Here is an 18,143-nt window from a genome sequence, read left to right as displayed (position 1 = left end):
GTGCACATCAGAGATTTTTCATCTTATTTTATTCCTCCTGTGCTTCATCCTTGAAAACAGTTGTTCACAAATGTACGTACTGCCAAAAAGCAACGACAAGAATAAGGTGTGATTGTGAAGCAAAGGAGAATTTTCTCTGCTAAGATACAGCTTTCAGAAGTCTGGTAGACATGATCAGATTTTTCCTTGAGTTGAATATCTGATTGCAACTCTATACATTCCATTTGAAGATTTGCAGACTATTTATTTATGTCAAGTGAAAACGGAGTTGCAGATACACCAAAAAAAGATATTTTCAGAAGTCTTGAAACCTATTCTAAAATTCTTTTATTACAACAGAAAGCAACACCGCATATTTTTCACTGTTCACTGGACTGTGCTTAGCCAATTTATCACAATGCCTACAGTTATTTGCCATCATTTGAGCTTGCTATAATTTAGGTTTCATTTTAAATGCTGTAATGTTTTCAAACATAGCAATGATCTGTTGATTTACACCTTGAAGACACACATTTTACTCATTTAAATGAGCAGTCAAATCCACCAAAAACTGTATCACAAGTTACTTAAACTTTTTGTGAGCTTTTTGAGATGCTGAAAATGGGAATTTGTCAGAACCACACAAGAATTTTGTATATTTCTTCTGCAGTGAACGTTTTAACTCATTATTTTACCAAATAACAAGACCAAATCTTACATGTCTGTTTAATACGAAAAAATGTATGTCATCACAGGCACACATGTAAGTTGAAGGTAAGCTGAAATACTACTATTGGTAATCACTGCCTTTTCCTTGCCAAGCAGTAGCACAAGCACATGTAATACATGTAGATATCAATTCAGTGTTGCATGTGGTGGGCATGAGAGGCACTGCACTGTGCTGCCCTCCCTTCCACAGTGTTGTCACCTACGCAATTTGCACTCAAACTATGTGCAATCGACTCATGAAAAAAAAGCTTGATAATTTTACATGCCTACAATCTTGTGGGGGCACACTATTAGCTGTTCAGGGCTGCATGTGGCCTATGGGCCATAGGTTGGACACACCCAGCCACCAACAAAAGTATTAGAGAACATTGTACCAAGATGGACCTCTGAGGGGTATCACTCATCACTGACCTGCAGCAGGACACAGAGCCGTTGAACACAACCCTCCAGCCATGACTATCCAACCAATTTCTTATCCACTCAACAGCCTACTGTTCAAATCCATCTCTCTCCCCCTTCAGAGATAAGGATGCGGTGCAGGACCATGTCAAAGGCCTTTGAGAAAGCCATATTGATTACATCAGCACTCTTCCTTTGCCCACTGATGTTGTCACTTCTTCACGGAAGACCATATCAGATTGTTCAGGCACAATCTGCTCTCGCTGAAGCCATGCTGGCTACCTTGGATCACCTCCTCATCTTGCAAGTGCCTTAACATATCCGCTGATATCTAAATTCGTATAAGATGGCACAGTTCTTGTTAAAATAAGCTTATCAGCAAAAAGAGATCAGGAACAATATGGAAGGATATCTGTTAACAATGAAATTCTACTCCAGGGTAAATACACTGCCACAGAAAACAGTTTTTAGGAGACGAAAAATTTATTTAAAAACTGCCAACATTTAACAAAAACAATTTTACACTATTTTCCATTTTCTACAGAAATACAATAACTTACAGCTGTGCTTAGTATACTTATTACTAATACATATAAAAACAAGTCTGTTGATAAATAAGTGAGAAAAAAAATTACCAACCACCACCACTAAAATTGTACCTGTAAATTCTGGAAGACATCTGCATAGGATGGTTAGGATCCTAGGGATTTTCTTTTTTTTTTAATATATTTTGTACTACTAGAATATGTAAAAATATAATCAACATGCAATACAAAATATTTGAGATAAACAAGGTAAAACTCAGTGTGCACAAACGGAAAGCACTATTAGGATGCCCTCCTATGTTTTTCAGAGAACTGAACGTTTTATATAGCAAATTTTGATCTTCCCTTTACAGCCAAGCTAAGTATACAACATAGAAATCACCATCTGGCTAGATTCCACTACAGAAGGATTAAAGAGTGGAGGAAACAGTAACAACAAATAATTCTAGAACATCTCAAATCAACATTAAGTAGATGCATTTTAAAAAGTAAATTAGGTGTTAATGTTACCTAGTTATAAACATTTGTGAGATGACAGAGTGACAAAAGTGCAGTTTATTGTTGCACCATGAATGTATACAGCACACTCTGAGAACAGTAGAACTTAAGCCATTCAATATTTATTAAGACTTTCCTCCTTCAATGTTGCATCAGTTAACACAGCACCTTAAAGCCTTCGATTCCTCCCCAAGTATCCTGCATGAAACTCAGCCACTGACCTACACACAAGTCTTCACATGTAACACCTCCCAAACTCTTTGTTTTTCCAAACAAAACAAAAACAAAAAGCTTTCTTAGGTCCTGATACCTGCATAGTACCCACCATGTTTGTCTCCAGCTGCTTATTTAAACCTGTAATACTTCAGAACCGTAACAGCTTCTCTCCAATCACAATGCTAATGAATATACATTCAGCTTTTTTGGTCATGAAATTGTAAATATGACCATGCCTGAAACACAGAAGTCACTTACAATCCATCATAGTAAATACTTCAGAGCTACCATGTGGTTACTGATATCCTTCCTTCAGCAAGGTCTGATCCTTTGTCAGAAAAGCCAGTAGGAATTTTATCCCTCATTTCAACAGAACTTAAATCAATCACTCCTCTCTGTTAACTGATGACAAGATGCATGGGAACAGCACAAGGCTTTGCCACAGGAGGTTCAAACTGGACATCAGGAAATATTTCTTTACCGTGAGCACGGTGGAACACTGGAACAGGCTTCCTAGCATTCAAGAGGCATTTGGACTGCGCTCAACACGTTCTAACTTCTGGTTACTCCTAACATGGTCAGGCAGTTGGACTACATGGTCTCTGAAGATCCTTTGAACTACTTCAATTTGTTTTAAAATCAAGCACTCAAACCAGAAACAAACTAAAATCCAGATCCTACAAACTGCTTCTGTGAAAGGAGTCCAAAATTTATTACTTGCTCACACTACGCCTATCTAATTAACTCCCAAAGTTACGTAAATTAAAACCTAAAAGCATTCAAAATGATGAATATCTTCAACAACAACAACAAAAAAGTAATTTATTTTTATGAAAAGAATAACAAGAAAATACTAAAAATAGCATACCAAAATAATGTGATGTTTAGATTCAAATATTGATTGCTGGCCTGTGTCCTACAGGTCTTCCTAGTCTTCTCTGAGGCTGAAGTACTTCATCAAAACAGAGCCCATCTCTACTCCTTTCTGGAAGACTCATGAAAGTTATTTGGCAAGTAGGACACCAACTGAACACTACTCAGTCCTCCCAACTTGCAGGACACAACCAGCTCTTTCACTGTCTCAAAAATTACCTACAAGCAGTTGGAAGAAACACCACCACAATTCATTTGGTCCATACGTGCACATATTTGCCCAGCAATTGTGGAAGGAAGGCAAAGTGCCACAGAAGGGAAGCTCCTTTCAGTAAATTCAGACATTGGCTGTCACCTTTCTAGATTCAGAGATTTAAGAGAGGTATTCCACAGAAGAGATATGTTCAGAGATCATGAGTGTGACATAAAAACAGCTGTATGTGGAACATTGTTCATTCCCACCCAGACATAACATGAACACAGTTCCTCCACTTACCCACTTGTACATATACATGTTCACCATGGGAAAATAAATATAGATAACTAATCTTTACCAATGACCAAAAAAAAAAAAAAAAAAGAACCTATCACAAAATAGGACCAGTGAAAAATGAACTTAATGCTTTAAAGTCACTCTCCTGTAGAACACTGGTCATTTATCACTTTATTTTCCAGTGTTTTACTTTCTGCTACAAAACTTCGTATTTATCTAACTTACCAACATTGGAGAGCTCCATAAATTTTACAGTGGTCACAACTGTGTATCTGAGAATATTTCATAGAAAAAAATTTTGCAAAATATTGTTTAAAAACTGTTTTTTTCCTAATATGAAAGCCATGAGAATTAAATATTTTTTTCACATATCCTCATAAAATAAACATTTTTGCCCTATATAGAATAATATTTGATGTATATAAGAGTGCTACAAAATTAGTGTTTAATAGCATACTTAAATACTATAGTGCTATTACTATCATTAATCTTAATGCTACTTAAAACTATTTAAGACATCCATTATTTTTTGTTACATGAAGTTAAGAAGACATTTCCGATCACATTTTACAAGATGACTACCCAGTTTTAAACACAGACATTTCAAAAAAGAGAAACTAGAACAAGAGGAAATGAGCATGTTAGATATAAACATATTTTGTCTCATAAAACCAAATTTTGGTACCTTGATTTATGTGACTCTTCTATATGTAATAGCATAATCAATGCCTTGTTGTTTTTTGTTTTAAATTAAAAAATGCATTAATTCTTCACAGCCATTCAGGGTATCTTACTGAATTACTGATGTACCAATTTCAAAAGCAACACATATGGATACCTTATCCAAGAAAATCTCTTTGTTTTACCATCTGTGTGTTCTAATGAGAAAATGTGCTGTGAATATAGGCACCCTCATGTTTGTTGTGGGCTCATCCTTACCTCCACCTACAGTAGGATTAGCAGCAGGTTTGAGATGGTGCAGATAAAGATGCTTATTAAACTTCAGGTAGGAGTTACACTTTTCAGAACAGTTACATCATGCAAAAGCATATGCTGTCAGTAACTAACAGCTTTGTTAATTCTAGTATGGACTCCTAAGAAAAGTTAATAAATAAATAAATAAAGATCAGAGCCACACATCGTGTGCCAGCACAGACAGGAGTAAAAAGCATCCCCGTTATTTCAACTATGCTCTTGTGAGATACTGAGTAGCTTACTGAATCGTACTAGGAGGCATAGAGAAACCCAGCAACTGCCTGCAAGACTGCAACAGTAATTTAAGATACAGAATAAAAAATAATGCAGATGAGATGCTAAGGTACAGTATTAGCGTGTGGTAGACATAAAACACTATGCTAGACAAAAAATGTTAAGTCAGTTATTACATGTTTAGCAATTATGTTTTCTTTTTAAATCAATAATTATAAACTCTAAAATTGTACCCTAATTCACTATGACTGACTATGCCCTGAGAAGGAACGTTACACACTAAATAAAAGCCACTAAAAGGGTTAGGTTTATACTTCAGAAACATCAACTGTCTACAGGGAATTTCTTGGAAGCACACATTTCCCCCATTTTGTAGTAACACACTGCTTTTTCAGAGGAAAAGACCAACAAAAGTTTATGGCAGTTTTCCCAACTTTAACAACAGCTTGAAGCGTATTTTTTTTTAACCTTTTTTTTTTTTTTTTTTTTTTTTTTCTTGTCTTCTGTCCTGCTTTAAACTCTTCCAGGAAACTAGATGGCTCTGTAGGTAAAGCTCTTGCTTTCCACCACTGAAAGATCTAGGCCCAGCATGAGGCTTCAAAAAAAGCTGAGCATGACAAACTCCCCATACAGGCAATAACAGGAAGAACCTTTCGGGAGGTAGGAGTTATCTAAACATGAAATGAGGCCACCTCACTACTCCTTTGCTACATTCTTCTTTTGCTGGTTGGAAGAACAGACAAAAAGTTTGGGAGGAAGCACACTCTGAACGCATGGGAAAAATGAAGAAAAATCATCTTAGCCAGGGACACTGACTTTCCTGTGAAGCTAACTTGACCATTAAGTGCATTTAAGAATAGGTGATTTATCTTCTTTCCTTGATACAACATTAAAAAAAAAAAAAGGTTTTAACTGTGAAGAACTTTTATCCCCAGAACAAGACAAACATATAAAAAAAATCACATCTACATTCCACTTCACTGCTTGTTCTCCAAAACTGCCCAACAATTGTTTTTTTTTTTTTAAATCCCCACACTACAGTGCAAAGACTTGCTTCCCATTGGATACAAACCCCCAACCCCAAAGAACATTATTCCCTCACAGAAGGCAAGACAGCAAAAAAACCCTCAGAATCTTGTACAAAAATTCAATCATCATGTCTCTGAAGACTCACTGCTTACATTATTCTGTAGTAGTCACATTTTATGCATTGTAGTATTTGCCATTCTGAAGAATGCTTGCGGAGTCTGCCTAGGCAGACAAGCTCTCTAATACCCTTCATTTCTGCTCATCAACAGTACTACACAGTACTGTTTAGAAATTAATTATCTGCTTAGTAAAAAATTCACTCCTGCCCACAGATTCTAGCTACATATTCTAATAAAGTAGGACTAGCACAAACTGGAAGTGCTGAAATTGTGATCGTCAAACAGATTCTAAGTTTCCTTGCTATGTTACTTTGCTTATTTATCTTAAAACAAGCTAATTAAATAGCATAAATTAGCAATTTACTTTTCTCCATATTTAAATGTCACAAGAATTTGACTGTATAAAGAATGTGTAATAAGTCAACAAAACATTAATAATCAGGTAGGAGGAGATTAACAAATACTAATCTGAGCAGCTATAGTGATGTGTTCTAACATTAAGTTCATATAGCTTTACTGAAGTTATGTCTAATGCTGCATGTGTTGTTCCAGTGATTGCAGTGCACAAGATAATAAAAGCCGGTAAAATAATAGCTAATGTAGTAGCAGCAGAGAATTCAACCCATTATTACATCCATTCTAATTTCTGTAGTTTCAAATTACGTTTGTTCCTCAAAACCTTTTCTTCTAGCAGAAACAAATTTCTACAAGAGTTAATCCAGTGAGCAAAAAGAATTTGCATCAATGTAAAGCACATATTACAGTGGGGAAAAAAAATGAGTAAAGATGCTGAACTTCGTAAGAAGATGCTTAAAGACTGTACACAATTGATTTTCTAACTGAAGGAACTTACAGAGAATCAACACTTTATATTCTGCAGCTTCTGTTGGACATTTTCTCCATGAGAATGTTTGCTGACTACATGAAAATATCCTAACCTCTGAAACAGAAAGTGCATTAAACACTTTACTTAATCTATGCTCAGCAACATCTATATATCTTAACTACCAATGTCCTGAACCACACTTCTTTCAAGTCGTGTCCAAGACAGACTCTGAACTAATACTAAATCAGTATGTTCCGAAGATCACAGTTTTAGAACATCCTACAATTCTGAGTTTAATACAATCTGCTGGAAGTATCTTTTCAGTCACCTCATGTAAGAGATTTCAGGACACTGTCAGCCTGAAATAATTTAGTTACCTGTTTTCTTCTTCAATATAACTCAAAATAAAAATGAAATATCAGCTTACAGTTTGCATGTCTTTCAAAATGGAAAATATGACTTGTTTCAATTAAAATCATTTTTATTGTTTAATTCTTTGTGCGGGAGAGTCTGGTCTGAAAACACCTCTAAAAGCAGCAATTCATTCAATTAAAAAATTTGGGAGCATTTCCATCAGGTATAGGTTTTCTAACTCCGGCCTCATACTACAGCCACTGATGTTTTTTATGCAAGTAATGAAAATACCGGCAACATCTATGATCACCATTCTCAGAACATTTTCCAAGTATGGATGTGCAATGCAACTACTGTAAACATTCAAACCTTGCTGCTGCTGACAAAAACTGGAACTGAACACATGAATTTGAGGGCACCTGTTTGATACTAAGTTTGATCTAAGTTTATGTCACAAAGGTTGTCAAATTCAATAGCACAGTATCTCCATGACATAGCTCTAAGAAAGCATAACTCTTGCAAGCTCCTTTAAAAATATCAATTAGTCCAGAGCAAGAAGAAAGCATTTCTTCCACAGTTCAAGAAATATTTTGTATCCTGCTCCCACATCCCAGTCTTCTGCTGCTTGCTTTTATTATTCTTACCAAGACGCAATTTTTGCAAAGGTAAACAAAGAAAATACAATTAAGTTACTCGCTAACTTCTCAGTGACCATGAATATGGTCCTTAACAGACTGCCACCAGATGTCATGCTTTCCAAGCTCATACTAATCATTAATGGGGTGTCTGTAATCAAGCTGACTGAGGCTACTGCACATACCTTAACATACCTTTAATGCACAAAACAGTGTCCTCTGGGATGGGTGTAAATTTTTGCTCCAGTTAAGTTCTTCAGTTCAGACTCCAGTTTGCACTTGAACCTACTCATTTTTCAGTGTTCACACAGAAAACACCTCGTGACATAATAATCCTCTTAAGCCATACCCACACCTGTTTCACACATCAGTTACGTTCTTCTGCAATCAAAACCAGCAACCAAGATGCAACCCAAGCAGCCAGATGATATATACCTAGGTACAGGGGCAGGTGTAATTGCTCGTGGAGAACAAAGCTTTGCCAGGAAGATCCTTCAGCCTAAATCAGTCTTATCTAGGCATTATAAACACAAGAGCATATATTGAGAAACTTCTGTTTGCTACTCCACGGCTGAAATGAATTATGAACTTCTCTAAGACTAGAGATGATCAATTCTCATTTTGAAATGCAAGAGTAATTTTTATCCACCAAATTATTTAGCACTGTTGGAATTCCACATGTCTCAAGTGCTTTTCTTCTTTTCAAGTGATAATTTTTTGAGCAGGCTACGTGTCTTTTAATTCCACTTTCTTGTTCTTTCTCTCTGCCCAACAGAAACAGCAGCTTGAAACTCATTGTGGTAAGGAGGCACTTTGGGCAGGAGAAATAAATAGCAATTTTGGCAAAGACTCTAGCTTGAAAATTTCATCCCCTTGGTTAATATTCTCTGTTTGGAACAGGGGTAATGCTGCCAGTGTACAAACCTCTAGAGCTGTACAACACTTTCTCCCTTAGAAGTCCCTTATAAAGACAACTCCTAAGGAAATGACAAAAAAAAAACCATTCACGTTTAATTTCACTGGAATAGAAATGTGTATTGAATCCCCTTAAAATTTATAGTTACATAAAGAGAGGTTGTATGGTTGGAGAAGTGCAGTGAAGAAAGAAGTCACAGAAGCCCTGCAGAGGAACAGAAGCAAAGAGATAGTCCCGTCCTGCTGTACTTTTTTCAACTGTATAGTCTCAACAACCAGGCAGCAGAATTTTTTCACTGACCATCTATAGGGCCTGTACCGTGTTGGTGAAGCATATGTTATCAATGTGTGACACAGCAGGCTGAGATTCTGTAGTGTACATAATACATTCAGAAAAGCATATCAAGTGTCATTAATTCTGAACTGTTGAGGTAAAATAAATAAATAAATACACATTTAGAAGTTAAAGAAGTCTGCTCTATGAAAAATATTTCCAAATATAGCTCTGACTGTGTTTGCATGTTTGTGACAGAAAATACTTCATTTTTCTTCTCAGAATTTCAGCTTCAGAGACTTTCTTATCAAACTCATTTAACAACTTATAGGGAAACAAAAACCTAGTCACAATAATGGAAGGCATGACTCCAATGCTGTTACTTCTTTAAGGAAGACACTCTGCAGCCTGGCATTCTACCAAAGGTAGCTAGTACAAAAGTAATAGCAGTCACTGAATATAGTATGAATCCCTTAAAGTATGAGAAAGATCTAGTACAGCAAACAGAAACTACCTGGAACCAGGCTAAGCTGGCACTGACAGATCCTCTTATTCTTTTTCCAGACACTGTTTCAAAAGCAGACAACTTTTTTCTTTCCCCTTCTTTTCCTTAAAAGCCACACCATTCAGAGTCCATCTTAATGCAGAAATTAAAAATAAAGATAACAGCATGGTAGAAAGCTGACATAGATAGAAAACCAGTGACTTCTTAAAAAAATGGAAGAACAACAAATGGCATTTGCTATCAAAAGATATGCCTGTTCTTTAATAAATAATGTGATAGACTTGTACTCTTTAAGTTTTAGGACTGACCAGTAAAAGAGTGAGAAACACAGTTAGCGAACACTTGCAACCAAGACATGCAGCTGTATCTGAAAAAAAGAATATTGCACTAAAAGAACTCTCAGGGCTGTAAATTCTTCCTTCACTGACCTAAAAAAGTAACTAACCATTTCCTGTAAGCAGTAGCAAACCTGGCTTGGTCCACGTCTCTACAAGTTGATAAAACTTTATCTATAAACCTGTATTCCATTTCTGGGCCAAAAGAGTCCTGCATAGGAGCACGCTTTAGGCGTTTTGTTTCTTGGGTATAACCTTGTTTGCTGCTGGATTCACTCAAACCATCAACATCCATAGCTTGTGCCATGTGGCTTGTCGTGGGATTGGGGTGTGAATTATGCAAAGTTTCATCACTGCTGTCCACAGATGAGGCCACCACACTCAGAAGAGGAAGTTTGTTGATAAAGTGGTGCTGAAGGTAGAACACACGCCTCCTTCAGAGGAAAGGGAAGAAAAAAAACAACGAAACACATGCTGATAATAATCTGGAGTTGCTGCTGAAGAGCAGAATTTGCCATCACTCCGTATTACTCAATACACAGCCAAATACTTTACTGAATGCAGATAGAGCACATGTGATAACCTTGTGTAGAACTGGAAATTAACCATTATATTGATTATACCAATGTGTTAATCTCAGTAATAAAATTTGCATTACCATCCAGCAAATTATTGCTTATACACTGTTAAATAAAATGTAAACTTCACCTTTTTCACTCGCTAACAAGTATCAATGCACAAAATCTGCTGTCACAGTTCCCACACTACAAAACAAGCTTCTCTGCTCAGCCTAGACAAAACTTTTTGAAGAAGCCAGCAGGAATTTAATTACAGAAAGCAACTTTTGCATGTATATGCTTGCAGGCTTATAAAATCTGCACCCCTGCAATCCCCACAAAAAACTTCTGCAATTACAAAATTAGGTAGGAATACAATCCTAAAACCAACTGGCCTTGGATTTTAAGGAAAAGGACAGATTTAGCTATTGGAAAAGGTGCTGCATCTCATGCAGCACATATCTCTTTGGTTCTGACTTCTGTAACAGCACATATCCACCTTGTTCAACTTTGCCACTGTGCTTTCTAAGTGAGCCAAGCCTGCTAACCAAGAGAGTGGATCACAGCCAAAATCATATGTCTATCTCTATTCATATGTTTTGGTAGCAAAAGAAAAAACAAGTCTGTGTCACTTTGGCAAGCTCGCTGTTACCTCATCAGGTATATATACACAGCTGGCAAAGCAGAAGTTTTCTACAGCTGATTCTTCTTCATGTTTCTTGCTACATCTTTTAAACATCTTAAGTGTGAGGAGGCACTTGCACAGACTATAGGAACAAATGGAGCTGATGCTGACAAGATACTTAACCAAATTAAATTTTCCATTCAAAAGCTCTGATTATTCTCTTGAATGTTTTTCAAAGGCTTAAAACATAGTAGCTTAGAAATTGTTAACTGAGTGGTACCTTTTTAAATCGGAAAAATTACTAATTTGGAAATTCCAGCCAAAGAATAATCCAATAACCAGAAGGATGCTCTTTTGCCAAACTCCTCTTACCTATGACACCACAAGGTTTCATGCCCCGGATAAGTGTCAATCAGATCAGTGCAGAAATCCAACTCCTCCTCTAAGTAGTGGGAGATATCCACACTCTGTTCCTCCACACAAACAGCTTCTGCTCCTTCATATTTCTCCTCCGTTTGAAGACTAGAATTTTGCTCGTTTCCCATTTGATTTTGTACCAGTGTATTATCATCGTTCACAGTTCTGCCTATCAAGGACTTGAGTAAGAACTGGCGGTAATGAAATCCACTGTGGTCTGAGACGTGCATAGAAACCCAGTATTTAGTGGAAGAAAGTTCATCAAGAAGAACCTGAAACAAAAAGCAGCAACAGCTATCAACCAGAGTAAAGAAGAAATCTACCACCACTGTTTTTTTTTCTTGAGGTCACCTCTCCTCTGGGGTTCTCAGTGAAACAGGCTGCCCAAGAGGGTTGTGGATGCCCCATCCCTGGAGGCATTCAAGGCCAGTCTGGATGTGGCTCTGGGCAGCCTGGTCTAGTGATTGGTGATCTTGCACATAGCAGGGGGGTTGAAACTAGATGATCATTGTGGTCTTTTTCAACCCACGCCATTCTATGATTCTATGAGGCGATGATTTTCAAAGCTCACAGTCAGCACTGAAGAACAGAGTAAAATGAAAGAAACACTGAACTTTTCCCACTGTGTAATGGCAGGTATCTTGGCATCCATGCACTAAAGAAACTATATGTATTATATAATTTCAAAAAAACACCCTAACAAAAACATTTGGAAACAAGCAATGATCAAAACCTCCAAATGGCTAGGTATAAAGACCGCAGCAGTGAGAGGTAGAAAGCACACCAAACTACATGGATGTTACTAATTTGAAGTACTTTAATTTTTGTCTAGTGAATGATTAATGTAATTAAACTTAACACATTAATGTATGAAGAGACTGAAAAAGGAAAAAAGATTTACAGTAATTCATACTTTCATTTTCCATAACACAAAGTCCTACAGACTGTGGAATACAAGAGAATTTGTCTGTAATTAAGATGCTTCATTTAAAATAGATATTTGGTGAAGTCTCAGAAAGGCTATCAAAGAACTGGGATAAATGCTTCCACTATTGACTGCAGCTATATTTATAACATAGCTGGCACCTAAGAATTTTATCTTAATTGACCAGCAACATCTTAAATACTACTTTTCTGAAAGAGTGGTCAGGCACTGGAATGGGCTGCCCAGAGAGGTGGTGGAGTCACTGACCCTGGAGGAGTTTAAGGAACTTTTGGATTTTGTGTTGAGGGATATGGTTTAGTGAGAACTACTGCTGATAGGTGGATGATTGGACTGGATGATCTTGAAGATCTTTTTCAACCTTGATGATTCTGTGATTCTGTGATCTTATACATCAGCAAACTGAAACGTACTACTGAGTAATTTCCTGTTACTTGATGAGGTCTATTACTCCATGAAGTTGGTCACTTAATAAATAGGAATGTAGCAAAAGCAGAGGTTTCATACCATTGCTGTCTTCAACACCAATGATAGGCCTTAGGAACCAGGAATCCCAAGATGGAGGACTATGACTGCTGTAATGGATAAATTCCTAGCCCAACCCAAACTTGCATATAATTTGCTGGTTGAGCTGGATGCAGCCAAACACTAGTAGTTCCCTCTGTTCCACTTTCTTCAATGTTTTTATAAATGGTCTTGCCACAGGACTTGAATGCACGCTAAATGTACAGGTGATACCGGGGAGCAGTTCTATGATTCTTGTTGACTATGATTCTACATTGACTTTCTCCAGGGTAGAAAGGCCTTGCAGAGAGATCCTGAAGAACTGGAGGGCTAGGTAATCTGCAACTGCATGAAATTCAAGAAGAATAAGTGCTGAATTCTTTATCTGCGACAGAGCTATCCTGGGTATATCTACAGACTGAGGTCCCTAGATGTGCTCAGCCCAGAACATGGCAGGCTGACAGGAAGCCTCATGGTGGCCTACAGCTCCTCACATGGAGCAGAGAGGCAGCACTGAGCTCTGCTCTCAGACAGTTATATGATAGGAGAGAACAGCATGGAGCTGTCAGGGGAGCGTGGGGCTGGGGCGTCAGGAAAAGGTTCTTCACCTTAAGGTGGTGGGGCAGTGGGGGTGGTTGGTTGTGGCAGTGGATGGTGGGGGTTGCTTAGGGCAGTGGTCACAGCACCAAGCTGCTGGAGTTCAAGGAGTGTTTGGCCAACACCCTTGGTCCTAGTGTTTGATCTTGTGGGTGGTTCTGTGTGAAGCTGGACTTGATGATTCCTGTAGGTCCCTGCCAACTTGAAATGATCTATGATGCCACACATGGAACTCTTAAGGGTACTAAAACGCCTCATTCCCAGTTCTGCAATTCCTCTATTCTCAGGTGAACTTAATTTACTGTTTTAAATTCCCAAACATTAAAATTTTAAGATCCGATTAAAATCAACATAAGACCTAAGAGTGACATCAGAAAAATCAGCAGGAACTGGTACTACACCATTATAACCAACTTAGATCTCTGGATAATCTGATGCATTTAAGTGACAGGCTTGTAAGCTACAAAGTTACAGGGGAGCATATTATTGGATATTTTTACTTGCTGAATAAAACAAAGTAAACAGAACGATTCACAGCATCATTCCTTATCTGATCCAGAAAACCTGGTATAGAAAAGCACATTTTTCTTGAAAATAATTCACTTTCTAACTCTGACTTTAATGTTACTTACTTACAAATTTTATCCTGAATTTCATTATATCTTTTATGTTCCACATTTTCCTGGTTTTCCTGCATCTAAAACAACTAATGTAAAGCCAATTGAAGAAATGCATCAGTGATATCATGAAAAAAAAATCTAAAGTCAATATGGATATTTTAAAATTCTAGAATCAATATGGAAGCTAGTTGGACAAAATCAGAGGAACTACCTCTTCCTCATTAACCAAGCTAAAAAGAAGACCAACAGGAAATCTGGTGGCAGCTACCAAGGCAGGCAGAGCTGGGAACAATCTAACAAATTTCAGACATTTTTTCACAGATTTTTTTGTGACATAACACAACAAGCTCTGACAAATACCAATGAATTAAACCACCAGCTAAATTCCAACTTTGAGAGGAGTTATTCCTATCAAGATGCAACTATATATTTACTTTAATTATTAAAGAACAGCAAATGCAAAAAACAATCACGGTGTTATCACAAACCTCAAACTACTGTCAACTACAGCACGAAACTACTGAATCTTAACTAAAAGTGCTAGAATTTTTTGCTCTTTTCTCCCTCACACTTTTAATGAACTTCTCAAGGATTTATGTAAATATCCCTATTTCTTATTAATAGATCTCTAATTTATATCCTCCAAGCTATCCTAATCTCGTAACACTAAGTTTTCCACATCTACGTTTTCATATCTTCATTAGCAGATGAGTCCAAATGCTGGGTTGTCTCACTCAACAAGTCAGGAGCATACTTGCCATTTACTACCAATATGATACAGATTTTTCTTTTTTAAGTTTTTCAGGTAAAAATTAACAAGAAACATCCAGTTACTAGCAGTAGTTGACCCATGAAACTTAACAATAAGAGCTCTTCAGACTGAGCCTCTTCTAAATTTCTCCCCTAGTACTGCTGAAGATTTACCACAAAATACTGTCACTGATTATAAAAATGCTAGCAATGTGTCATTTTATCAACTTATGAATAAATAATGAATTCACCTATCAGCTTAGAAACCACACTATTAAAGTGTCCATATAATTTTAGATCATCTCACAGTAAATTAATTCAATTTTCACGGGTCTTGTTTTAGATACTACTACGTGATATGAAATATTCTATTGCATCTAAGTTTTACATATATTGAACATTTTATAGGTAATATTCACTTAGTAATATACACCATACAAGATTGCTGGAGCTAGAATTGCTTCGGCAGCAATGGTCAACGATCAAAGGTGCTGTTGGAGTTGAAGAAACTCGTTATCAGCACTACTATGCTTTCTCTGTAATTCTGCTGTCTTTACTTAATACTTCAATATCCTGGCATGATAGAAAAGCAGAATAAGGTAGGAAAACAAGACATCACATTACAGTATCAAAACAATATAATACCTGTCATGTGTTATCCTTTTCTTTTATTAGGAAATTTGAAATTAGTGTTATGACTAATATTTTTTTCTTCCTTTTTTGTTTTAGTTCACATAGTTTTATATCTATTCTCCATCACTGAGTACCAATAGATGAACAAAACTTTACTGTACACAGACAAGAAAGATCTTTTTCTTTCCTGCAGAACAAAACCTGCCTGCACTTAGCAAAAACACGAACTAATACATACTGCAATATTTTGCCATTTTTAGAAAGCACACGTTAGCTGCCTGGACTCACCTAATACAACAGATCAACAGTAATCCATCCATGTCAGGGCATCTGCTTGGCAAATCACTCTCTTTTTTTTAATACTTTCTTCTTTTTTTTCTTCTTTTTTTTTTTTTTTTAAACAAGGAAAATTGAAGACTTTATTCATTATTGTATTTTACCTTGGTAGTCAGCTTTCCCACATGCTGTAAAACCCAGATGCGATGGGACCAGGCATTGTAGTTGCTTGGGTATCTCCCAGCAGCTTCAGAGCAGATGTCCATTTCCTCCTGCACTAATCGGTGAATTCTCTCTGCAGATGCTACTCCCAGGTTTCCTTTGTTCACAAGAGCAGGCAAGGAGTCTTCCTGAATTAGCTGCTGCAGCACCCATCGTCTGGTTAGGGTTAAACAATGTAGAGCATTAGTGATGAGAAACCAATTTTTAGAGAAAAACATTGTTTTTTAATTTACTTTTTTTTTTTTTAAATCAAGCTTTTCTTAGATTTTCATTATCTGAACTATGCTGCAACTAGATGATGAATAAGAAAAAAAAAAGCTAGGAAACATAAGCATCTGGATTGTTCCCATACTGTAAACGACGACCTTATGATCATATCAAAATAATTTAACTTTTGCTATATTTCTATATTTGTGCACCACAGTCATGTCTACTTACAGCATGCTAAAAGGAAAAAAAAAAGAAAAAAAGTTATGAAAACAATGCAAAGTCTGCATGTGGTTTCTCATGAGCTCTTCTTTTAGAGGTTTGTACAATACTAAAATAATGTTTTAAAAAATAGGCAGAAAAAATGACTCAAGAAAGATATGAACTGTACTTTATGTACATTTTCACATTTCTCAGTAGTGAATACTGCAAGCAAAATTAGTTTTTGTACATCGTCACCAGAGAGAAGATGCACAGCATTGAAGGCTTCAGATGCTATGAGCAAAACTGAAAAAAAAAAAAAGTACTTTACTACTGAATTATACATAATTGACTTGAAGTCACTGAGAAGAACAGCTTTCTATGTGGCTTTTCAATTCTATTTTGGACTGACTTAGTATTTTTAGATGAGAACTGCATTATGGGAGGTATATACCGCCCAAACATACATCTGCAGGCTCTACTGAAAACTGTCAATAATGGCAGGTATCCACGAAGCAGCAAGTGTACAGAGAATGGCAATGGGACTACGTGGAACAGCCTGGAAAGCTGGACATCCTTCAGTGTGAGACACTGGAGTTTTTATGTCTTGTACCAACTCACACATCAGCTATAAGAACAATTAATCGCTACCTCATGAAAGTGCAAGTTCAAAAAACAAATAAATAAAATGGAGAGTTCTACTTTGCAATTCATCGTTCATGAAATAGCGGAAGAATATAAAGAATTATTACCATTTTGCTTTTTCTTCCAGATATTTTAAACAAGATTTAAACTGTCGGAAGACAATACTAATAACTGTAAGCCAAATATTATCATCTAGTATTTCTAACTTCAATCAGAAAGAAATAGAGAATTCTAGATGTATTTAAGCAGGAAAAGTAACCACGTAAAGTCATCTCCTTAATAAAAGGTAGATACCGGTTCATTATTATTGCCTTCCAAGGAAAACCATAAATGAAAAATAAAAGACAAATCATTTTGATATTAATACTGTTATTATTTCTATTTCTTAAAATAAAGACTGTTCATAAAATAACGAATTCAGAAAAAAATGAGTTCATAGTCTCTGTGGCTTAAATAAAAAAAAAAAATCTGAGCTGTTTTCTTGGCTTTTTTAATGGAAGGAAAGAGCACAACCTTAGTTTTTAAATATGTACTTGGTACCTGCTGGCTGTCATGGAAATGAATTCTTGGAAGTTACATAAATTCTCTAATAAATTTGGACAAAATGAATCTGATGTGCTGGGTCACGTCCTATTATTATCATTATTCCAGTTCAAAGAATTAAAGAAAATGAATGCAGAATTATCCAGTGACTGTGCAATCAACATGTACACTAACTTTATATGCACAAGAACCACCTGAAACTCTCCCGAAAGTGGCAAGACATATGGCAGATATTTTGGCATCTTTAATGAGTGCACTTGCCATGTTTAAGAAGCTGTATACGTTCAACACATTCTTTCATTCCTACATTCTAATATTTTTTCTGAATCGATATGTAAACTAAGGTAATAATACTCTATAAGGCAGGTAATACCTAGCAATATTTCATTTACTATCTTCTGTGTAAACTTCAAGAATGTTAAGCCCATTCATTCAAAAAGAAGAGTTTACCAATAACTCCTTTGTCCAAA

General features: G+C 36.4%; 1 protein-coding gene across 1 annotated transcript in view; it reads right to left on the bottom strand.

Moving 5' to 3' along the window:
* Nucleotides 1-4,515: 4,515 nt before the first annotated feature.
* PTAR1 (protein prenyltransferase alpha subunit repeat containing 1) overlaps nt 4,516-18,143 on the bottom strand; it is a 31,418-nt gene continuing 17,790 nt past the window's right edge. The window contains exons 5-7 of the mRNA XM_052700817.1: nt 16,020-16,233; nt 11,488-11,804; nt 4,516-10,367 (exon numbers count right to left, since the gene is read on the bottom strand). Of these exons, the coding sequence (XP_052556777.1) occupies nt 10,019-10,367; nt 11,488-11,804; nt 16,020-16,233 (880 nt within the window). The 3' untranslated portion in view covers nt 4,516-10,018. The remainder of the gene's footprint in view (nt 10,368-11,487; nt 11,805-16,019; nt 16,234-18,143) is intronic.

Source organism: Tympanuchus pallidicinctus, unplaced genomic scaffold (assembly GCF_026119805.1).
Source record: "Tympanuchus pallidicinctus isolate F22 unplaced genomic scaffold, pur_lepc_1.0 scaffold4, whole genome shotgun sequence".
Classification (NCBI taxonomy): domain Eukaryota; kingdom Metazoa; phylum Chordata; class Aves; order Galliformes; family Phasianidae; genus Tympanuchus; species Tympanuchus pallidicinctus.
The sequence above is the reverse complement of the archived record's forward strand: the minus strand, read 5'-3'. Positions and strand labels throughout refer to the sequence as shown.